This window comes from Cygnus atratus, chromosome 7 (genome assembly GCF_013377495.2).
Source record: "Cygnus atratus isolate AKBS03 ecotype Queensland, Australia chromosome 7, CAtr_DNAZoo_HiC_assembly, whole genome shotgun sequence".
Lineage (NCBI taxonomy): Eukaryota > Metazoa > Chordata > Aves > Anseriformes > Anatidae > Cygnus > Cygnus atratus.
Genome location: NC_066368.1, coordinates 17,794,000 through 17,817,522, shown reverse-complemented (window position 1 = coordinate 17,817,522; position 23,523 = coordinate 17,794,000). Strand labels below are relative to the sequence as shown.

Sequence of the window (23,523 nt, the reverse complement as noted above, 5' to 3'; positions counted from 1 at the left end):
TTATGGATTTCTTCTTACAGACAAATTAAGACAAATTAAATCGTTACAGCATACATAGTTAAAGAAAATCTGAAATAATACTTGAAGCTCTTCTATATTCACACACTTCACAGAAAGGCCTTGAGAATACCATTCAGGCTATGCTAATTGTTCAAATGACTGGCAGAGAAGCAGTTCTGGCTGATCTAATAAACAAACACCTTACGGGCTCAGATAGGCCAAAACAGAGCTCCTTTGCTGAAATATCTTGACCTCTACTACTGTCAATAACAAAAGGCTGCCATACCTGTGGCAACAGCAAAGACTGTCTATCAGTCTGTTTTTTCCCCTTTCACAGAGATGTGACAGGCTGTTGGCTACTGTCCCCCAAAGCCACCCTGAGCTCCTAGCCTGGTCTCTGCAGCCACAGGTGGCTTCTGTTAACGCCATCCCAGGTCTTTGTAACTCATCAGACCACAAGGCCAGAAACGTGCCGATCACATACTGTTGTTTCTTGGTGATCCGTTGCAAAACGTGTGATCAGCGGTGACGGTCATCCAGAGAGCTCCTGGATGACTGGAGACTTGCTAATGTGACACCCATCTATAAGAAGGGTCATAAGGAGGACCTGGGGAACTATAGGTCTGTCAGCCTGACCTCGGTGCCAGAAAAGGTGATGAAACAGGTCATCTTGAAAGCAATCATGCAGCATATGCGGGACAACCAGGGGATCTGGCCCAGCCAGCATGGGTTCATGAAAGGCAAGTCCTGCCTGACCAACCTCATCTCCTTGTATGACCGGGTGACCCACCTGGCGGATGAGGGAAAGGCTGTTGACGTAGTCTACCTAGACTTCAGCAAGGCCTTTGACACATTCTCCCACAGTACTCTCCTGGAGAAGCTGGCAGCCCATGGCTTGGACAGGTACATTCCTGGCTGGGGTAAAAACTGGCTGGACAGCCGGGCCCAGAGCGTGGTGGTGAATGGAGTGAAATTCAGCTGGCGACCGGTCACCAGTGGTGTTCCCCAAGGGTCAGTGTTGGGGCCCATCCTCTTTAATGTCTTTATTGATGATTTGGATGAGGGAATTGATTGCACCCTCAGTAAGTTTGCAGAAAACACCAAGTTGGGGAGAAGTGTTGACCTGCCAGAGGATAGGAAGGCCCTGCAGAGGGACCTGGACAGGTTGGATCAATGGGCAGAGGCCAATGGGATGATGTTTAACATGGCAAAGTGCCGGGTCCTGCAGATTGGCGACAACAACCCCATGCAGCGCTACAGGCTTGGGGGAGAGTGGATCGAAAGCTGTGCAGAGGAAAACGATCTGGGGGTGCTGATTGATGCTCACCTGAACACGAGCCGGCAGTGTGCCCAGGTGGCCAAGAAGGCCAATGGCATCCTGGCTTGTATCAGGAATAGTGTATCCAGCAGGACCAGGGAGGTGATCGTCACCCTGTACTCTGCTCTGGTGAGGCCTCACCTCGAGTACTGTGTTCAGCTTTGGGCCCCTCACTACAAAAAGGATATTGAGGCCCTGGAACTTGCCCAGAGAAGGGCTACAAAGCTGGTGAAGGGCTGTTGTTGTTTAGCCCGGCTGGCAGCCAAACACCACACAGCCGTTCGCTCACCCTCCCCCCTCCCTCTCCGGGATGGGGGAGAGAAACGGGAAAGTAAAGTCTGTGAGTTGAGATAAAGACAGTTTATTAAGACAGGAAAAATAATAACAATAATAATAATAATAATAATAGTATTAATAGTAATAATGTGTACGAAATAAGTGATGCACAATGCAATTGCTCACCACCCGTTGACCGATGCCCAGCCTATCCCCGAGCAGCCGCCCCCCCCCCCCCCACCCCAGCTAGCCACCCCTATATATATTGTTCAGCATGACGTCAGATGGTATGGAATACCCCTTTGGCCAGTTTGGGTCAGCTGTCCTGGGTCTGTCCCCTCCCAGCTCCTGCTGCATCCCTAGCCTGCTCGCTAGCAGGACAAAGCGAGAAGCTGAAAAGTCCTTGGCTTGGTGTAAGCACTGTTCTACAACAATTAAAACATCAGCATGTTATCAGCGCTCTTCTCATTCTAATCCAAAACATAGCACCCTGCCAGCTACTAGGAGGAAAATTAACTCTGTCCTAACTGAAACCAGGACAAGGGCCTGGAGCACAAGTCCTGTGAGGAGCGGCTGAGGGAACTGGGGTCATTTAGTCTGGAGAAGAGGAGGCTCAGGGGAAACCTAATTGCTCTCTACAGCTACCTGAATGGAAGCTGTGGGGAGCTGGGGGTCGGCCTCTTCTTGCAGTGATAGGACTAGTGATAGGACTAGAGGGAATGGCCTCAAGCTGCACTAGGGGAGATTTAGGTTGGAAATTAGGAGACATTTCTTCTCAGAAAGATTAGTCAGCCATTGGAACGGGTTGCCCAGGGAAGTGGTGGCATCAGCGTCCCTGGGGATGTTCAAGGAAAGGTTGGACGTGGTGCTTAGGGACATGGTTTAGTGGGTGACATTGGTGGTAGGGTGATGGTTGGACCAGATGATCTTGGAGGTCTTTTCCAACCTTAATGATTCTATGATGATCTCTTTGGCACAAACGAGTCACAAATCTCAAGGCATAATGGGTCCAAGCTCTACCAAGGCACGGCAACATACCCAGGAGCAGTCAGCACTGCCACCTTGGCCCCAGTGAGAAGCAGTTTTGCCTGGTTAAGTGTTCAGAGTTCCAGATACCCCACAGACTTTTCTTCATGAATTAGCCCAGTCTGAAGAAAGAGGAAGCAAAGGATTTGCAAGGTCCTGCAATACTACCTCAAAACTGGCAACAAATTGCAGACTTGCTGTCTTCAGCAGCTGCTGTAAGTCCCCCACACAAACAAACCAAAAAAGTGGTAGTTACCACCCATATTTCACATACGCTGTGTTGATTATCAGCAGCAAAATGAGATTTGTGGGTTTTGCAACAGCGCTACATAGTCGATATGTGCATGTTCTGTGGTCTATTGTAATTCCTGAGTGCTTTGGCACTTTGGGGAATATCTCTTGCACGGCAGCCTGGGTCTATTTCATAATTTTTTAACATGGGAAAAAGAAGGCCTTTAAATAACTAGAAAGGACTCTTTTCCTTATACAAATAAGCAGTGCTCGGCTGAGGCCCCATGAATTTGGGTCGGTGATGCTTCAGTCGAGCAGGACCGCGGCTCCACCTGGTGGGCGCAACACCAGCCCCTGAGGGCGCTGGGCCCGAGCGACCTCGGCTGCTCCTGCTCCCAGCCCCCGGAACGTTGCAGAGGGGCCACGGGGCCATGTCTCCTCCCCTCCTCTGCCCTGGCTGTGGGGCTGGGGCCTGCCCCGCCCGCCATGGGGCCTCCTCCACAGCTCCCCGCCCGGCCACCAGGGCGGGACTACAAGCCCCAGGGTGCCCCGGGCCGGGCGGGGCGGTGCTGCGCGCAGCATGGCCGGGTTCGCCGACCTGAACGTGCCGCAGGGCCCGGACAAGAAGGGGCTGCAGAGCCTGCTGGAGGCTGCGGCTCGCCGTGAGTCCGGGAGCGGGGCAGCGGCCGGCCCTGCGCCGGGCCGAGCCGGGCTGGAGGGGCCGGGGCAGGCGGCGGTTCGGGCCGGCCGGGGGTGGAGGATGCCGGCCTCTCCCTGCTGTGCTGGGTTGGTGTTAGCAGCAGAAGTGTGAATCCTGGCAGAGCTGGGCTGGAGGGGAGCTGAAGGCACCGTGCACAGGGCTTTCCCTGCGCTTGGGAGGCCGGGCAGTGTCTGCTGTGCCTGATGCATCACTGTCCTGCAAGGATTTTAGGGCCCCCAGTTGCTCCACAGCCTTGTAGGCAGCTTGTTCCAGAGTTACTGGTCTTGCTCAGCGTGGTTTATATAGTTTCTTCGTGTCTTGGCCCCTTAAAGGCAGCCTTTTCCTTTATGTCATCCTTGTATTTGTTCAAACGTGAGTATGTTTCTGCTCACAATGTATCTTCTAGTCTGCTGCTGTTGAAAAGTGCAGTCTTCCTCCTTCCGCCAGCCTGTGTCCGCAGCCGTGCTTCCCATGCCTCACACCTGGCAGTTCCTAGGTCAGCCCTGTGATGGAGCAGGAGAAAAGCTGCCTGAGGCATCCGTGCCCCAGCATGGCTTGGGCTCCTGGTGCACAGCCTGTGGGTCTGCCCTAAGGGGGGCTGGTCCTGGCCAGGAGAGCAGCAGAATATAAGCTGCAACAAGGTTTGTGTAAGTGCAGCAGGAATCTCTGTCCTTAGTTTTCCCTTCTTTTGGCCTAAACCTCCATTCAGAGTTTCCTCACATGTCTGCATTTTCATATTCCATTCATTCTCGTTGCTCCTCCCACTGCTCTGCTTGACCTGCAGTTTTCTGCAAGTGAAGTGGCCGAGACTGAGGTCTTCTCAGTGCTGAGCACCATGGAAAAATGGTGCTGTGTCTTGCAGTCTGTATCTCTGCCTGTTTATCCCATTGTATGTATATTTTTTTCCCCAACTTGGGGACTCATTTTCCACTTGTAATTTCTTAAGACCCTAGGTCTTTTTTTTTTTTTTCCTGCAGAATTGTTTTACAACAGGTTGCTTCCTGTAGTGTTTGTGGGTGATTTGTCTTTGTCAAATGTACAATCTTTCTCTAATCCCTGTTGAATGAGAAGTTTTTGTCAGTTTGTCAACATTGTTTTGATTTCTAACTTTGCTTTCTAATATAACTCTACCTTTCATACCTTTGTGTTGTCTGCAGTTTTAACAAGTATCCTGAATGTCGTTAACCATTTTTCCTAAAGAAAGTCATTAATAGGACCAAGCTAGGGCAAAATGTTTGGACCCCCAGCTTGACAAGGAGTCACTGATATCTGCTGTTAATTTTCAACCAGTTTCTTCCTGACCTTACAGTAGCTTCATCTAGAATGTATTTTCCTAGTGATTCTTTGCCTGTCCAATTCACTTGCAAGCCCAGCGTAACACTTAACTGTTCATCTCCTGTATGTGCTCCGGTGCTGGCCATGCCAACGAACTGTGCTCAAGCAATCATTTGTGTTCATAAAGCTCTGCCATCGAGTGAGTGTAGTCACGACTGGGGTGTATTAAAATAAATTTTTGTACTTTAAGATGCTTCTTTGGTGAATTAATCTTCAGAGAAAAAAAAATCAACGTGAAAGGTATATATGTACATAATTATTAATTTTGAGATATATAAGTAATGAGTTTTTGACAGGTTTCTGTTTGGCTTTGTTTCCATTAGTTTACCAGAAAAAACAGTCTTATGATGTGTTTGTTTTTTTTTTTTTTAGTGGGATATTCTGCAGTTGCTCTTAATCATGTCATCGATTTTAAAGAAAAGAAACAGGTAATTTCTGTTGGGTTTATTTGTTCTCAGAGTGTTTTCTATTGTTAAATCTACATGCCCCTAGGTACCTTTGTCTTTAAAATACTCATTTAGATGTAAATACACGTTTTCATTTGTAACAGAACTTCCATTTTATAATTCAGTGTTATTGCCCTGGAGTTAACTTTTAATATGATCCATGAACTGTCCCTATATGAAATAGTTTTGTTAGGATGGTAAACTTATTTTTAGAATTGAAACACAACTTTTGTTTACGTTCTAAACAACCCATTATATTGTGAATAACTTTATTTTATTCTCTCTTAAGGAAATTGCCAAGCCAGTATCTCCGTCAGAGTTGTTTCCATCTTTACCTATCGTACAAGTATGTTTAGTTACATTCCATCTATGAATTATTATTGAGTTATAATCTTTTTCTTGTGTTTATCTGTGAGATTCTGTGTATTACATGTTAACTAAAAATGAGAAATTTGTCCGTTGCTTGATTCTTAAAACTCCCAACATTGGAAGAATGATACGCTCACGTTAGAGCAGGGTCTATTCTTTATTTTAGAAATTATTTTAAAAAAAAGTGTGTGAATTTTGAATCATCTTCTAGTTGAATATTCACAGTGAATACTCTTGAAATTTAGGCCTGAGTTTTGGAAATTTCTTTCTGGTTTTGATGCAACAAGATTTGGATAAAACGAACCAAGTCTGTATTTTGAATCACTGATGTACATTAATTCAGGAAATGCTTTTGCTCGCAGTTGCGGCTTTCTTGGGGAACCATAGCAGTGGTAATAAAACATGCTCAGTTTTCTGCATGATACTCATTTTTTCTGTTGATCCCTTCCTCAGAGAAACACACTAAGTCATTTTTTCAGAAGGCCAGATATAATATCCAGCATGTCAATATAAAACAACAAAATTAGGGAATTTTAACTACACACTTCTAGAACTTTTAGTGTAGGCAAAAAAATTGAGCAAGGCACCATTTTCTTTTTATAGTGGACAGGGTGAAAATCACCACAAATTTTTGCTTTGGAGCTTTTTAAGTCTTGAATTATTTTTCCTTCATAGGGGACATCTAAACAACTTAAAGTCTTAACCCGTCTGACACTTATTGTTTCTGATCCTTCCCACTGTAATCTCTTGGTAAGTATATTCCGTATATCAATTTGCCAATTTTTATTATCTTCTCTCAGTGAATGAATGAAGCTTTGGAAATCGTGTACGGGAAAGCTTCATGGATTTCACAGGGTACTCAGTACTGATTTCTCAGGTTACATCTTTAGATGCTAAAGCAATTGTGAAGGGATGCTGACGTAGAAAACTGGATATGATTCTGTTGATTGTTTGTCAGTATGGGATAGCAGTTCTGTTATTGGTCCTTTTCTTTGGTATCTGGATTTCTGTGTGTACGCTAGAATACCGTGAGCAAGCCCTGTGCCTGTTTGTAGCACTATGTTATTGAGGGAAAAGCTGTAAGTGCCTATCTAGGTGTATGGGACAAACCCCAAAATGACTTCAGAGAATTGCTTGCAGTAGAGACTTAACTATACGGTTTGATGACTATTGGCTTTGTTTTAGTACTTGAAAACGGGAAGGGGTTTTTCTTACTATTACTTTGGTCATAGTCACTGTGCTTTGTCATCTGCCAGAAGTCAAAGCAGTAATTGTTTCCTCCTTTTGTAGAGATCAACGTCCTCAAATATAAGGTTATATGACATCATAGCAGTATTTCCAAAGACTGAGAAACTGTTCCACGTAAGTACGATCGATTGTTAATGCCAGTCCTACAACAATTTACGGTGCCTTGGACTAATTTGAATGCATGCATGGGGCTAATTAAACAATGTCGGCTCCCAGATCAGTGGACAAACTGAAAGGTTGGGAGAAGTTGCAGGAGGGTAAAGGGCCTTGGCATGACTTGTTGGAGTCTGAAACATCTGCCTGGTCAGTGGACTTCAATGCCCTTGCTCCGTGGTTTCCTTTATCTGTCTTATACTGAGAGTGAGGAGAGAAAACATCATTTATTTATATATTTGAATATTGCCAGCATGTAGTAAAATTATTTCTTGAACTGTTTAACTTCCCAGACTCTTGACAGATTCCCCCCAAAGCATTTGCTGTCTTCTGTTAGCACTAATTGTTTCTGGTCTCTGAAATGCCAGGAAATGTGGAGAATTTGGAAGGAGAACTCAAGTGGTGTTCTGAGAGTTACCTTCTTTCTTTTAGTCTTTCGTCTTCTCTTGGAGGTTTTTCCAAACAAGTAGTTTATTTTTTTTTCTTTAACTTCTCTTTTTATTACTTTGTCTCAATATCTCTTGCTCTTCTTTTGCTTTAAAACGCAGCTAGTTCTGGTTGTCGTAGCATCTCAAGAACAGATAAAATAAAATTTCCCGAAGTAAGTATGGCTGATTAAGCACACCAACCCTTGCTTCATTGCCAGACTGGGATTTTTGGTTTTGTTTTGAATGTTCAAGTTGAGTGAGAGAAGCTTCACTTCTTTGACTTCATGATATGTTTGTTACTTTGCCTGCCAAAAAGAGCACTGAAGCTGTACAGAAGTAGAACAGCCTTGGGGAAATACACAAAGGGCAGACTGTCATTTTCTCACCCAGTTTTTCTCCTGGCAGTTCAGAGAGAACTTTATACTGAAAACAGCCTCCACAACATTTGGGAGTTTTTAAAGGTGTTGCTGTATCAGTGTTACCAAACAGATTCTGGGGTTTGTGGTTGTGGAAGTGCTCAGAGTGTGCTAGTGAGAGAAAATAGTTCATATGAGTCATTTTCAAAACCTTTGTTAGGACTTGTTTGTAACCTTAGCCCAAGACTGCTATTTTTTCACAGTGGTTTAAATTACTAGAAATGCAAATATTTTGCACAAAAAAAACATCACTCTATCACTTCTGTGATCTTAAAAAAGCAAGGTGTTGCAAGTGTGTTTGACTATGAATCGTTTTGGTCCAGTTCTGGTGTACTACTGCAGGAGATACTCAGCGTTGCAAGCTGATACCTAATACCATTAGGTGCAGTAATTCTTCAGCTGTTACTAATGGCACCAAACATCGTATCGTTCTATTTTACCCATCCTGAATAGACTCTTCCCGTCAGAACAATTACTAGTTTTAAAACACTGTCCAAAGCAGAATGATATTGGCTCAACTTGTGGGGTGATAGGTGTTAGTTATCTCAGTCTTTCTCATATCTTTAATTAAAAAAATCTAAAAATACATGGGAACAGCAGGTGTGAGTGTTTTGATTGAGCATCTGAAAACAGGTCAGCTTTTTGTCAAAACGTTTTTATTACAGAAAAATGAAATAGTAACACATCTGGCCCATTGCAAGCTCCTATGTTGTATCATTAATGCTGAAATGGATGGGTAGGTAGAAGCAACCTATCTCTGTTATCATTGGCAGGTAGCAAGCAGACGTGCAGTTTGAAGATGTGTGCTGGAACACCAAAAGCAAATGTGCATCTCTTTGGAAGAATGCAGATTTTACTTCCAAAGAGAGATTGTCAGTATGAAGCTTGGTCTGTTTTTTCAGATAGGTACTCATCAGGACTAGGATGTAGCTTTAACCTATTTTATCACATTAATATGATATTCTTCTGTTTGGTTTTTCTAAATTATTTCCTTTTTTGAAAACTTGTTAATGTAAAGTATGAAGCAAGAGGCTATATAAGAAGGTGGACTTTAAAGAATCTTTCAGCAGAAGAATTCAAACATTAATTGTAACAGTGACAGCAGGATTGCTGGATTGTCCATGAGCCCATCTTAATTTCTATCATGATCGTAGTGCTCTTGAACTGGGGAAGAAACCCAAACATGTTTCTTTCAGACTGCATAAGGTAAAGACCTTCATCCTTACATGTTCAAATTCAGAACAGGTTTGTATGTTTGTCTTTTGTTTAAAGCTTCGAGGTTTCTAAGCGTTGAGTGGAGAGCTCTGTCAATTTTGTAGAGGTATCAACAGGGAGTGTCTGGCACATGGAGTCTCGATATATACCTCTGGCTCTTATGGCTCGGATCTTTCACTGTTAAGGATAAAGCTTTATAGGGTGGGTCTTGCTCCATAAATTATATTTTTTAATTGGCTGTTGATAACTTTGCATTACCTCAAGAGCATCATCTTTCTCACCAACAATTTGGCACTTAGTTTCTTCTCCACAGAACAGGATTGTTCATGTGTTTGTAAGACATACGTGACCATTGGAGATGTGCTTTCATTTTAGCATGGCCTAAAAATAGTCTGTGCCTTCTTGTCACAAGCAAAGGAAGCTTTCCAGTGACTGAGAGGGGCAGTGATGTGTACTGAAAGATGTGCTCAAATTCTACGAGTAATTTGTATCCTCAGGGGTGTGAGGAAGCTCTGTTTGCCAAGATAATTGTAGAAAGTGCTTCTTTAAGGCTCTCGAAGAGGATTGTTTTGGGCTGCAACTGGAATGCCCACTCTGTGCCAGTGTTAAGGTCTGGCCTGTTGCTTTTCAAAAATGTTTTGTTCTAATATTTCTGTTTTATTCATGTTAGTTCTGCCTGCTGTTTGCAGGTAACTAGAAAATAGCCAGTATCTACAAAATCGTGCTCATATAAGTCTGAGGGTGTACTGCAAAACCAGGTTTCAAAGTTTATTTGTAAAATGTTTGCCAAAGCAAACCTGGCTGTCTTCAGGCTATCTGAGCACTGACAAATTTATTTTTGGCTGTCTGCAGTTTCCCAGCAGATGGGGCTCTTGCCCGCAGTGCGGCCAGGGAGGCACTGGGCTGTGCAGTTGCTCCATGGTGTTTTCTGCGTGAGGTTTGTGCACTTCAGATCCTTTTAGCGGACTGGCTAACCTTAACCTGCCTCTGTGTGTGACTTGTCCAGGAGCCAAAGCTGGGCTGAACATTGGAGTGTTTGTGGAAATCTTCTTGCCAACTTTCTGTGCATTCGGGTATTCCTCTTCATGGGGAAGTATGACTCTTAATTTTATTTTTCCTCGGTGGTGTTTTCTGATGTGTTCTTGTCACTGGAATCCTGTAGTTATCCTGGCATTTGGGTCACTCCCTTTCCCACTGTGCTTAATTTGCAAAATGGAAAAGAGTTTTCCAGTGTTTCTGGAGCTGATTAGGAAGGCTTGTTTTCTCATTGCACGGGGCGACTTGCCTGCTTCTGGTGTGTATTCTTGCTTTCCTTTGTTTTTTGGCTTTCTCTCTTTCCTGAATTTCCTGTGGCCTCACTGACATCTTCTCTAGGACATGAGTTCCTGTAAATCACCTCTGTCTAGATGGTAGTTTGTACCCCACATAGGAAAAGGATTAAATCTGGCCACAGAAGGGCTAAACTTGCATTTTAGACTTGCATTTGTAGGAGATTCAACCCGTGTCATGCTTAACAGAGTTGGAAAAGGCAGGGCACGCGGATAAAGGTTAGCTTGAATGGCCTAGTAGAGACAGTTTAACATCAAAAACCATGTGGTTGGCAGGATCCTTGAATTGTCTGGATGTGTGGTGCAGGTCTCTTCTCTGGAAAGGAGTGCTATCAACAGCTAAGAAGCATTCCTAAAGCTGGGCCTCTGCTCTCATCTCTGTCCAAATTTCATGTGAACAAACTGGTAAAAGGTGCGGTTGCAGAGCTGTAGCCAGCCCTGCGTTAGAGCAGAGTGCAGCCACCCTGCAGCCCCACTGCTTTCATGCTGCCACAAAGAGGGATGAATGGCTGGCACCTGGCTCAGGTGTGTTTGGAGCAGTTGCTGGCAGGTTTCTGAATGCAAAGTGTTCCCCTACACGCAGGAAATTCCTTCTGAACATCTTCAGCACACTTTATCTTCTTTGTTACAATGCCACTTACAGACATTAATCTGGTTCTGTGTAATAACCTTTACAGGGTAGGCATTATAATTCCTACAAGTCTTGTGTGCATGAGATTATATGTAAATGAAGGGCTCCCTTTTATGTCCACTTAATTTTCTCTGTGTGTCAGTGTGGACTTTCTCCACGCTTTGTTCGTTCCTTCCCACTGTTAATACAGAGTATAAATTGTGGTGCAGTTTCAAAGCTAAGCTTTTAAACCACGACCTCAGGTGCCATCCTGAGCCTTCTCCAGAGACTGGGTTTTCAGAAAGGGTTGTATCTTTCTGCCCAGCCTGGGAGGTGAGGCACCGTGGATTGGGCCCAGTACTGGGCATGTGGCAGCATCCATCACTATCTAAAATTGTGCTGATCCCTTTGTAAGCAGGGATTGTCCTTCATTAGCTACGAGTTCTTTTGCCAAAAGCCAGCATTGCTTTTGCATGTCCTGAGTCGGATAAGAACAAAGCAGGAAGTCTTGCCTTTGGGTGGTCATTATTTTATTAGAAAAGCAGCTCTGTAAGTGAGAGAAGGCTTGGTTTTTGGGCCTGAAATGCTCAAGCTTTGCACCAGTAGCCCTGCTGGTTTATTGTCGAATCTACAAGGCATAGCACTTCTTCATTTTAAAACTAAGCTGCCTATGGAGAGACATTTGTTGCATTAAGAAATTAAGGAGAGTATCAGTGCACCTAATGTTGATTACTTGTTTTTTGGCATATCTAATAATCTGTTCCTATTTTTTTGCTATAGATTGCTTGCACAACTCTAGATGTGGATCTAGTATGCATAAATGTAACAGAAAAGCTGCCGTTCTACTTCCGAAGGCCCCCTGTGAATATGGTAAATTTACATCTAAATTGTTTTCTTGTTACTAAGTTCTGTATTTAATGTCAGCCTGAGTTGAGTTTCTGCAGTTTCCCTCCCGCCATTCCCATCCAAGTGGTTCTGTTTATTTTCTCGCATAATCTTTAGTATTGTTTTAGATGTCCTTCACTTCAAGGCCTCCACTGCAGCATTTAATACACAAGAATGTGTTTTTTCACTTCCTCCTTTTTGTCCTCCACTTATGGAGGCAGAAATGGTGTTTCCAAGGAGTGGAAACAGAACCTTAAGGCTACTGCTATGCTAACAAGTGAGTTGTGGTGGTGTTGCTGACGAACCTACCTCCCAAACCAGAAGTGATACAGCTGCATCAGAATAGATAAATAGCCTGCGATTTAAATGACAGGAGAATGTGAATGGCAGTGTTAATCTGGGAGAAGGATATTGCCTTAGTTATTTGGAGGATGGCTCTGTTGAATCCATATTTAGAGGAATGTCTTGGCAAATAAACCAAATGTGGGATTGCTAAATACCTGCTGTGGGACACAAGTTAACTGTCAGCATGTATCAAATATTTTGTTAATGCAATTTTGCCTACTGTAAGTGGCTTGCCAGAAAACTTAATCTGAACGTGCAGTTAGGTGAATTAGTTTTTTCCCTCTGAGTTGAGGTTTGTTCCACATGGGTGTTCTTGGCTGATGTAGTCCTTCGTGGTTTAAAATTTAAAGCTGGAACTGGCCAGAAATCCTACTTCTGTCTTCTAGAGAAGTTTTGACCTAGAATAAAAATAAACAATAAACTAGTTGAAACTGTCTGAAACAGAACAAAAGTAGCAATTTGGAATTCACCACAGGCTGGGAATTCCAATATTCCACTTGGAACAAAAAAATGTTATGTGAAATGCTGTTTAAAAATACCACCTCAAATTCTAGCAGCTGACCCAGATGTGGAGCTGGGAGGCTCTTGAAGCCCAATATATGCCGATATTTTCCTTACAAGCTAATTCTCAGCATCCACACTCCTGACTTGAAGGCAGTCTGTCTGTCAGACTAGTTTTGTGAATCCTGGGGCAGTCAGTTTTGGTTGTTGTGATGCCAGACTGTCAGGCAGCTGGAGTGGTGGGGATGAGGTTAAAAGTCTGTTTACCTTGAAATTGGTGAATTGCCATCACCTGTTTTGATTTTGATAAATTCAGGCTTTTCTTCTTGTCTGCAGATGTTGGGCCAGTAAAACATTTGTGTACATAACTTCTTCTCTGCTTGCATGCAGAGGTTATGCCTGGATTAATTCCATCTGTTTTCAATTGCTGGACTCTCTTACAGTATTAGCATTGCAGCATTTTCTAATAATATTGAGTATAAAGCACAGAGCAACGTTTCAGGCGAAGGTATTATAGGCCAATGAACTAGCTTTGAATGGTGTCTTTATCACTAACTCACTGTGTATCCTCCAAGAAGTTGCTTAACCTTTCTCAGTGCTTGCGAAAGCAGCAATACAAGGGTTTTGGTGCTTTACTTTGACAGACAGCAAAGGATTTTAAAGCAACTGAAAATGCACTAAATATCACTGTTTGGAAACTCCTGTGAGCCATTGTTTTTTAAAATTGTCACAAATACTGCAGTATCCTGTGAGATGGGAGAGACGGAACCTCATTGCTGCTTTTATGCAAGGACAAATTCCTCATTTGCAAGACGTGGTTACTCTGGGAAGCGGCGTTCTTCCTTATTGCAGGCAGTGAGGCTGGAGCAGGATGGTCCTGAAAGTTTCCAGACTCATTTCTAATCAGCAGGGGTTACCTGCCTCCTCCTCTCTGTGACAGTGGAAAGCCAACTACAACAAATAAATAAATGGTATTTGTTTGTTAAACCTCATTTTTCTGTCTTCCCAAGATTCAAGTACACGTACCTGGTGTACTTCCCCACCTCGCCCCCCCCTCCACATTTCATGCAATGCTGTGTTCCTGCTGGAACAATTCCTCCTTCATTTTTTCATAACACAGTTAAAACTGAGAATAAGCTGCATCAATAATAGACAGCGGTTGTTAGATTGTTTTGCTTCTCTCCTTTTGATTTTTGATCACTTTCTTTCATGTGAAGGCAATAGATCGAGGCATTTACTTTGAACTTCTTTACACGCCTGCCATCAAAGACTCCACAATGAGAAGATACACAATTTCAAATGCGATCAGCCTGATGCAGATCTGCAAAGGAAAGGTAAGCTCTCAAAGTGAAAGCAAGCTAATTAATTCAGTTCAAATTCTTCTGGAGTTGTACAGACCGAGCCATTTTAAATTAGTTCGATGCTGGGGTTTTTGAAGCTCTAACTGAATCTTTGCCTGCTAATACAAGGACACAGCTATTCTGGCTCCAGATACTTCCAGCCATGCACCTCTGCACGCTTTCTTCTTAACTTGTCAAACTGCTGTGTTCTTTTTTCAGAACAACCTATCTGTTAGTATGGTATGCAATACCCAGAACAAAAGGGAAGAAGTAGATCTAAGGATTGCACTAGAGCTGAAATCCATGCATCTTTTTAAAATTGCCAATTCAAATTTCTGACTGACCAAAAGGTCTTTTGGAGAGTGTAAGTCGAATATGGGGAAAGAAATAAGAAGGTTGAAATCTTGTTTTGTTAAACTGTTAGGAAACCTCCAGTGTACAAAACAGAACCAACAGCTTGCTGGCTGTAAGCCAGGGCTTTGCTGCAGTCAGATCAACTGCATTCTTCCCTGCTACTGAAACCAAGGGAAGAAGTAATCCTTGCAGCTGAGATGCCTGCACTCCATTGCTTTCATACCTCACCTTCTCCCAGGCCACCAGACTAAGCTGCCTGCTGTGTGGGACCTCTCAGGCTATATGCTTTTAACAGAGAAGCATATCATGATACATATACAAGTCAAAAGAGATTGTAGCACCCACCACTGTTACCGGAAAAGGCCCTTGCTGCTCTTAGCTAGTTCAGAGAAGCCCTGCAGATCTAGTCTGAAAGGGGATGTAGAGCTTGGAAGGCCAATTAACAGCGGGTTCATAATTACTGTGGTTCCCCTTGGTGGCCTATTTTGTAGGACAGTGGGGTGGGTCAAACACCTGAAAACACACTACAAAACATAACGAGTACTCACGTGGCCTTTCCTCAGAAGCCCAACTCTGGGAGTTAGCCACACAGAATACTCATTTGGATATAAGGTTCATACACACACAAAAAACCTTTCCTGTAGGATTCCTTTTTGCCAGTGCTCCTCTTTCCTCTGTGTGGCTGAAGATGTTTCTCACGTGGCTGTTGATTTGTATAGCACCAGTTGAGTTAGCATCACAGATGGAGCGAGTGAGACGTTCGGACCATGTGCCTGTGCCCTTTCTTTCCACAGCTGTCAATCTCGTACATCATTTGTGCCTGGAAGGTAAATTGGCTGGAGCTGGACACAACAATTTGTTGTTAGCCTCTGGAAGAGCTAGGAACGGACTGCTAGTTTGTCTTCATTTTTTGCCTCTGGGCTCAGTACATTGCGTATTGGTGGTTATTAGCCCTTGCTGGCGGTTTGTCAGTGATGTAAAGGCCCTTTTCTACCGAGATATGGGGAGGCTGCTCCATAGGCTGCTTGCATTGACGTCTGGCATGTCATTGTCACAGGCTGTAACCTACAGTTGCTGAGCTTGTAGCAGCTTTTGGAACCTTTTATTTCTCCTCTGTTGCATTAGGGCAGAGAAATTTCCAGAAACTTACCGGTCAGGAAGGTGGCCTTGAGCAGAATACCTAAAACATGTTAAAATGTGCAGGGAACGAGGGAGGGACTCACAGCGCTCCTTCGCCTCCCATGTTTTGGTAACTGAGTGTGGTTGCTGCACCCAGAGCAGTGCGCAGAATAGCTGCTGTCTCCTTTACGCAAGGAGGTAATGTTTCACTTTGGAGTTCTTCCCTGTAGCTCTTCCCGTGGATTTGCCTTTGCCTGCTGCTCTTTCGTTCACTACCAGTACTTTTCTTGTCTACTCTTGTCTCCTTCTCCCTTCTTACCCATCCCCTAACTGGAAGCCAGCTGCCTTTGAATCAGCCAGAGCATGTCTCCAATACGCAGCAGTGAGCCGCAGTCCTGCGGGGTTGGGTTCAGGATGGCACAGCTGCTCTGGGAGCTCTTCTGAGTCTGGAAGATGGGAATTGGTTGTTACAGCTCAGAGCAGCAGACTTAAATTTCCTCAGTGAACTCTTGCAGTCAGCACCACTGAAGCTCAAAAGCACCCTTGGGATCTGTAGTACAGTCATTTTAAAGGTGAACTGTGCAGAAAGAAATGTCCTAGGCTGAGCGCTGTTAAGTCGCTTTGATGTATGTATTACTCCTGCTTCTGGCGTTCCGTATGCTCAGGCAGAGTTGTCTGTCCCATCCTTTGCTCCTTGGCACACGAGGAAACCTTGGGCACAGTGTGAGCAGTGCAACCATTTCCATGCAAACAGCTCTTCTACGGTTTGAGTTCCAGCTGTGCACAGAGCGTTTCCTTCCAGTGTCTGCCCTGCTCTTTTTGCTGGGGAGGCAGCAGGACAAGCAGAGCGGTGCGGGGAAGGGATCAAAAGCCCCACCTTGTAACCGAAGGTGGTGTGATGTGTTGGTGGTACTGACGTCAGAGAGGGAAATCTTTTGCTGCCTCAGTACCAATTCTCATTCCCACCCACTCAAGCAGGAATTCCCAAAGCTTTTTATTTGATATAAGAAAAGGTGCAAGGAATTTTTTTGCTGCTGCAGAGTTTCCACCTGCGCAAAACAGTCTTCCCCAGGGTGAGCATCCGTGGAGGTTTAGCATTAGAAGAGCGCTGGCAGCTGAGCTGTGTATCTGCCAGCCCCTGAGCATCACATACCTGTTCTGTAGAAGGGAGAGAAGGGAGGAGGGCATCTTTTTGCCTGGTGATTTTCATGGGGGTACAAGTGTTGAGGAAAGTCAGCGTATGGTATGAACTGGCTGCCATTGCCTGGCTGCAGTCTGGCTTCCTCCGCCCGTGTGAATTTGATTAAGGCCAACGTGAATGGGTTAGGTTGTACTGTAACACGGAGAGTAGGCTGGAAGTGTGGGAGCATCAGACTGGCTAAAGCCACAATCTGGAAGTTGCTTCTGGGGTATCCTGGGCTTCTCTTCTAAGTCCATTTGTGTTATATCTCAGTGTGAGTTGTGTCATTTTTGTGGCCGTGCATGTCTTCCTCAACGTAATGCTCATCAGGTGTCCTGTGCCCAACTGCTCTCAAGGGGCAGTAAAGACACGTGGCTCCCTGTCTCTTTCAGATACTATACATAAAGGGGGCACTTCATAACACGGTGTGTTCAACTATCCATTTCTTCTTTACCCTTACAGTCCTCTACAAGAGGTACAGGTTCACGTGTGCTTGCTCAATACCATCACTAAGTTTTATACTGCTTAGCCTATCCCTCTAAAAGGTGCAGTGCTTATTCAGCTCAGATCTCTGCGTGGGAGGTTTATAACTACAAGGGAGAGCTTCTCCCTGTGGCCCAGTAGGGCCTGGGGAGATTGCTAGGGTTTATTCATTTCTGCAAAATAATATCCATACCTGCCTAGAGTTCACTTCATCTGGGGGCATCAGACACTTTGGCAATTAATTGGGCTGTCAGCCTAAACTTAGCTAATGCTCCTGAAGTCTTTGCTGCTTGCAGATTTTCCATTTCTTGATACTGTCTGACAGATGAGCATTTGTTCTCTTTTTCAGAACATCGTTATATCTAGTGCAGCTGAAAGGGTAAGTCCTGGCTTCTTGTTGAAGTCGAAACAATTTGATGATTTACCTGCATCTGAAAATATAATAATTATATATATTAAACACAGAAGAAAATGTAATTTTAAATATGATTGCCATCTTGTATGTTTTCAATCAATATGTTTTACTAACAAATCACGTTTATTTGTTTGTTTTTGCCTTGGTTTTGCTACTATGTTTTTTTCCCAGATAGGAGCTCTGTTTTCCAAAATGTCTTTTCTTGATTTTTGTAGTGCATCTTCAGCAGCTTGCTGTTACGTAGCATTTAATTTCACCTTCCTGACTTGACTGCTTCCCCAGATAGCCCTGTCCTACATACTCACACTCTCTCAGCCTGTTTGAGAGAGCATGCACATATCCAACCTTCTTTGTTTTGTTCTAGCCTCTGGAACTACGAGGTCCTTACGACGTGGCGAATCTGTATCCTTTTTCCAAGTCAAAGACAGCCATTAATATTAACATGTGAAAGTTCAAATTGGTTTTGAAATTTTCCATCCTTTACACTCCTTGAACTTTACACAGTGATGCTTGTTGGTGACTAATTCAATGAATCAGGGCTCTGAGTGGGTGTGGAAGGAGCAACAGATCTTGGTCACGGAGTGGCGTGAATAGTCACTGTAAATAGTAATGTCTGAGTACAGCTATAGATACGTTCTGTGTGGTGTTATGCATTGATATTTGTGTTGGGTGTAATTGGAGAAATGAATAAAAAACATAATCATAGTTTTGGGAATGAAAATCAATGGACATCATAGACCAAACCAGAGATTACTACTTAGGATCTCTAAGGTGCCAAATCTTTGACAGAAGAAGCTATAAAATCCTGTTTATGTTGAGAAAGCAAAAGTTCCAATCTGAGTACTGATTACTTCTGTTCTGAATATTTCGGCCCTTAGTTTCATACGTACCCTTAAATAAGGGATTGTGTTCTTAATGGAGAGTATCTTTATTCCCTTCCTTTTAGGAATTTGGATGCATTCTTATTCCTCCCTGCCCCCAGGCGTGTATCTGGACTGTCCCTCAAAGGGGAGGCGTGCGCTCTGAATCGTGAGAACCGTGTAGGAGGGTGTGCGGGCTGGAAGGATTTTACGCGTAACGTTTCCTTCCCCCTTATAAAGAGCAGCGTGGCTCAACCCAAATTAACATAACTAATTTGGTGCCATCCCTGTTCAAGGTGGCTGGGAAATTTTCAACATAATGCTTTTGAATCAGACAATCCCCTTTCCACAAAGCTGATTTTTTTTCAAGGCGGTTGCTTTTTACTTGTTTAAACATATAAAAATGTTCCTATGTTGACAGACTTTTCATTCCAAAATGACAGCTGCTTGTCCAGGAAAAAGCGATGTTGACAGGAGCCTTCCAGGAGGGCTCCTGGGGAACTGCAGGCAAGAGAATTGGGTTCCTCAGGTCTCTGCCTCTGGGTAACCGTCTGCAAGATGTCACGTTGAGTTGCAGCGTTGCTAATTCCCAGTTATTTGTAGAGTAAGCAAATCTGTCATACAGCCAGGCTTCCATGTTCTTTTTGTTCCTTTCTGTGCATTTTGATCCTGAACAAAGGTGGCAGAGGTTTGCTGTTTGGCCTGTCAGAAAGTGAAGCCAAGGCAGCTGTGTCTACCAACTGCAGAGCCACCATACTTCATGGAGGTAAGCGAAAAGCACGTGCAAGCTTGTTTAATACTGGATTTGTTAAGCTAAGTTCGTGTCAGTGCGTGTTTTCCAGAGTCTGAGACCTTACAGAGCAAGTCAGCTTGGGGTTTTACTTCCCTTGTTCAATGCATTAAAAGGAACGTGTGCAGCAAGGGTGTTTTGTCTTATCCTTGTTGCCACGCTAGCAAATCAGTGGCTAAAATGGTAGTGCTGTCTGTACTGGAGTGCTCTCTTAACCACATTAAGACTCATAACCCATTTAGCCGAAACACAGATCTGCCTGTTGTGCTGCGTTGTGAAAATGTCACTTCTTTCAGAAGGGGTTGAATGCTGATCTCCATGATAGCAGCAGAAGCTATGTCACTGCTTCGAAACATATGCATCCCAATTTTCTTGCATTTACCTTCTTGCAGCATGACTACAGAAGCAATCTCTGTGCGGTGTTCCTTTCTGATGTTTAATTATGTGGTCTGTTTCTGACTCACTTTTCGTTGTGGACCACTTCAAACCTGAGGCCAAATCTAAAGTCCTGAGTGTTTGCTGCTTAGAAGGAAATGTTTCATATAGTATACCATGGCTTGAAGTGTTTTGATGAAAGAAAACGTCCATATGCTCTCACCAGAAGAAGTTCACAGTAGCTTTCTTCTTTTATATTTGATCATTTTAATACTAAGAAAGTAGAAATTTGACTTTTGCCCTCCCTGAAGGAATCAAAAGGTTTCCAGTTATATTATGTGTCTCAGTGTCAGTGCAGCAAAGCAATGTCTCAGTTTGTGTTCCAATCAATTTAGTCCCTTGCTTTGCAATGTGACCCTCATTCCTCCTTCTCTACCTTCCCTTTCATGTAGTTATTCATCGGTTCTTAGTGTTTCTTGATTTTTTTTTTTTTTTTAAATAAAATCATTAAGGTTGGAAAAGACCTTCATATCATTTGGTCCAACCTTTCTCCTACCACCGATTATCACCCACTAAACCATGTCCCTAAGTACCAGGTCCAACCTTTCCTTAAACACCCCCAGGGACAGTGACTCTACCACCTCCCTGGGCAACCCATTCCTATGCCTGTTGTTTATTCTGATAGCAATTTAACTTTGTGACCGTGTAGCTATTAATATCTGCCTCTGCCAGGATTTGTTGGATAGGTAGGTTCAGTCATCTCAGTAACGTGAGTTGCTCTAAATTGGAAGCATACAGTAGAATTTGGCTTGCATCTTGCTTCAGTAGAAGTAGAGCTTGAATGTGCTGTAATTCCCAGCAGATAGCTTTGATCCCCTCAAGAGTGTGTTTCTATGAACAGGATTGTCCAGCCTGCTACTCATCTCCATAGTTAGTGACAGTGTGTTAGAAGAATTTTTGTCAAGTGTATGTGGAATTTCTCAAAACCTTCATCTTTCTTTGAAGTTTTTTTAAAAAAAGTCACTTTGCTGTCCCCTAAAGAATACTAGACCAGAATAATTCAGCATATTTTTGGCAAAGTTCTCGCAGAGCCTCTCTGCTTGTTAGCAGAGTATCTGCAATTAGTTTTGTCTACTTCAAATCTTCAATTTTTGCAGGGAAGCCTCCCACTAGAAGTTTTGAAATTGGATTGGGCTCGCTAGGTTGTTTAGCAAATATATGAGGAGCTTGATAATATCACATAGTAGCATTTTATGGTAATGCTGAGGGTTCTGTAAATAAAATATTACTGAATACCATGAAGCCACTTATTGGTGTGTACACAGAAGCCTCTGCCCACGTAGCTGTGCCAGCATAGTCTGTTTAAGAATCCTGGGGTATGTGAATATGTTTGTTTATTCTATTTTTAAGAACGGTATGTTTTGCTCAGAAATACTTCTTGACTTGCATTCAGGAATGCATTCTTCTCTGGCTGTGGAACTGATGAAGCCTGGCTTGCTGTGGTTTTGCACGTGTACCCCCTCAGCTCCTGCAGACCTCAGTTTTCCCTTAGGCTTGCTGTAATTCTGCACCCACCCTCAGATTTCCCAGCATATCCCCAGGTCCTGCCCATGCAGGTTGCTTCTCTGCTGTGTGTGCCGACTGGCTGGCTGTTAGACACGTTGAATTGCGCTTTTGGGCACAGACACCTGAAGCGAGTATGTGTTAAATGCAGTAGAGTGATTTTACATGAGGTGCTACAGCTTCTGCTTGTATATTCCAGAAACTCGGAAGAGTGCCTGTGGGGTGGTGTACACGGTGAAGAAGCTTCGCAAGGTTGAGGAGGAAGAAACCCTGCCAGCCTGCAAAAAGGCTAAGACTCAAGCTTGAGGACTGAGCCAGTTGTCAACAGGAACCTCCATCCCATCTTTACCCAGCGCTAAATCTTCCCTCACCCTCCAGCCAGCTCAGTTCCTCACTTGGTAGTTTTTAACCCAGAGAGCTATTCTTCTGGTGTAAAGTGAGGAAGGCTGTGGGAATGGGATTACCATGAGTAGTTCAACACACCTGGAAGGTCATTCTCTTGCTGGGCTTCTGGCAAAGGTCAGGAGGGCATCTCTCCACCCTGTTCTAGGTCTTCTGGAATCAGTGCAAACTTGACAGAACATTTCTAGCATAGAGAAACTTTCTATTGTACAAATGTGTTCTTTTTTTAATAAAAAATGTTTTCAAGAATGCATGCCTTTAAAGTCTAGCTCCTACAGTTTTTCAGGTTTTGAAACATGTCTCTGTACTAAGTCAGTAAAGTTTAACTTCAGTGGCCTGAGAGAATAATTGTGCAGTAAAAAATGATCTGCTTTCCTTCTTTGTTTTGTGACCAGCGACTATAAAGAAGATGCCAACATCGCTCACTTGGTAGGAGGTACTTTAAATTTGTCTTACGATAGCACTGCGTGACTTGACCTGTTGGATACACCTCCTACAGGCCATCCCTGTCCCAAAGCACATGAAACTGAACAGTAACATGAGACAGTTGCTGCAGATGGAAGGAAGAGCCCAAGGTTACGTCTAATGTGTGCTCACCGTGGTAGGCTGCAGTTGCAGTGTAACAGCTGTATCACCTAGGCCTGAGCAGTCTCCACATCACACAACTGTTACTGCATCATATCCCTTTTTTCATGTCCTGGTCTGGCAGTGTTACCTCCGAGCGTGTTCATTTTGTTGCCTCCTGCCTTTCTGTTTTCCTTCCTGTTACTGCTTAAGTAAACCTAATCTGGCTGCCAAAAAAGCAGTCATAACAGATTTGTAATCTATGGAGCCTTTTCAGATCTCTTCCAAGGTTTTTCTTTTGATTAAATCAATTTAAAAAAATATGTAAGATACTGTACTTAAGATACACTTGAGCCAGCTTTACTCTGAATATTCCAATTCTCTATTTGTATCTGACAACTAGCTGAGAAGTGCAAGCTGTAGCATGTAAAATACTGCAGAAATCTTGCAGTGGATTATCTCTGAGCTCTCAGTAACCGGACTAAGCAGAAGGAGAATGAAGTTCTCAGTAGGCTAACAGTTCCATCAAATGCTGACGGGAGTCACAACAGCTTTTGCTTCATTGAACAAATAATGAAATATTTTTTCCTTTATTTTGCTCGTTGACTTTGTGATGTGTTTTATTACTGGTATTGAGATGTAATATATACACTGGTTTGTCACTTACGCGCTTGCATCCAAAATGAAGCTCTAGCCAAACAAATAATCAGTGGAAATGTGCCTGTTAGTGCAACTTTCTGAGTTATACGTTATTGTGCCTTGGTGAGGGAATAATCAGCCTTGAGGATGAGAGGAGTTGTTTGGTGACTAGCATATGGAAGGAGGCTTTTGAACGATGAAGATATCCTACTTGTTACTTGACTTCCTTAAAAAAAAAATACTCCCTGCATCTTTGCATGCATCTTTTTAAGTAGATACAATGCTTCAGGAACTGATTGAAAATATTTTTTCCCCTATGTTTCCTGGAGCATTGTTCTGTCCCCTCTGGTGCCTGAACAATTGATTTGCTTATGAAGTTATGAAGATAAACAAACAGAGTTAGCCAGCACTGATGTCATTTCTGTTTCCTGCAAGGTATGTTCCCAATGTCCGGGTAATTGTGCAGAAACAAGAAGTGAAGTAGTTGCTTGTGGAGAGGGACAGCAAGTGCAGACATGCCGTGGTTCTTATGGAAAAAATCATCTTCACAAATAAAGCCTACAGCTGGCAAGGTGACACTGACAAGTTACAGTGCTTGTGTGAGAGAAG

At 43.5% G+C, this 23,523-nt stretch overlaps 1 protein-coding gene across 1 annotated transcript; it reads left to right on the top strand.

Annotated features, from left to right (window-relative positions):
- Window positions 1–3,366: 3,366 nt before the first annotated feature.
- Window positions 3,367–22,134, top strand: RPP30 (ribonuclease P/MRP subunit p30). The gene is made up of 11 exons (XM_035543511.2): window positions 3,367–3,513; window positions 5,259–5,314; window positions 5,622–5,678; window positions 6,377–6,451; window positions 6,992–7,063; window positions 11,880–11,969; window positions 14,048–14,164; window positions 17,656–17,685; window positions 18,086–18,123; window positions 19,268–19,347; window positions 21,509–22,134. The coding sequence occupies exons 1-11, from the start codon at window positions 3,432–3,434 to the stop codon at window positions 21,613–21,615; spliced, it is 804 nt and encodes a 267-aa protein (XP_035399404.1). The 5' UTR covers window positions 3,367–3,431; the 3' UTR covers window positions 21,616–22,134.
- Window positions 22,135–23,523: the final 1,389 nt, after the last annotated feature.

Coding starts and splice junctions, on each gene's coding strand:
- RPP30 (XM_035543511.2), top strand. CDS start 3,432: ATGGCCGGGTTCGCCGACCTGAACGTGCCGCAGGGCCCGGACAAGAAG. Junction 7,064..11,879: donor AGACTGAGAAACTGTTCCAC/GTAAGTACGATC, acceptor TTTTTGCTATAG/ATTGCTTGCACAACTCTAGA. Junction 17,686..18,085: donor TATCTAGTGCAGCTGAAAGG/GTAAGTCCTGGC, acceptor GTTTTGTTCTAG/CCTCTGGAACTACGAGGTCC.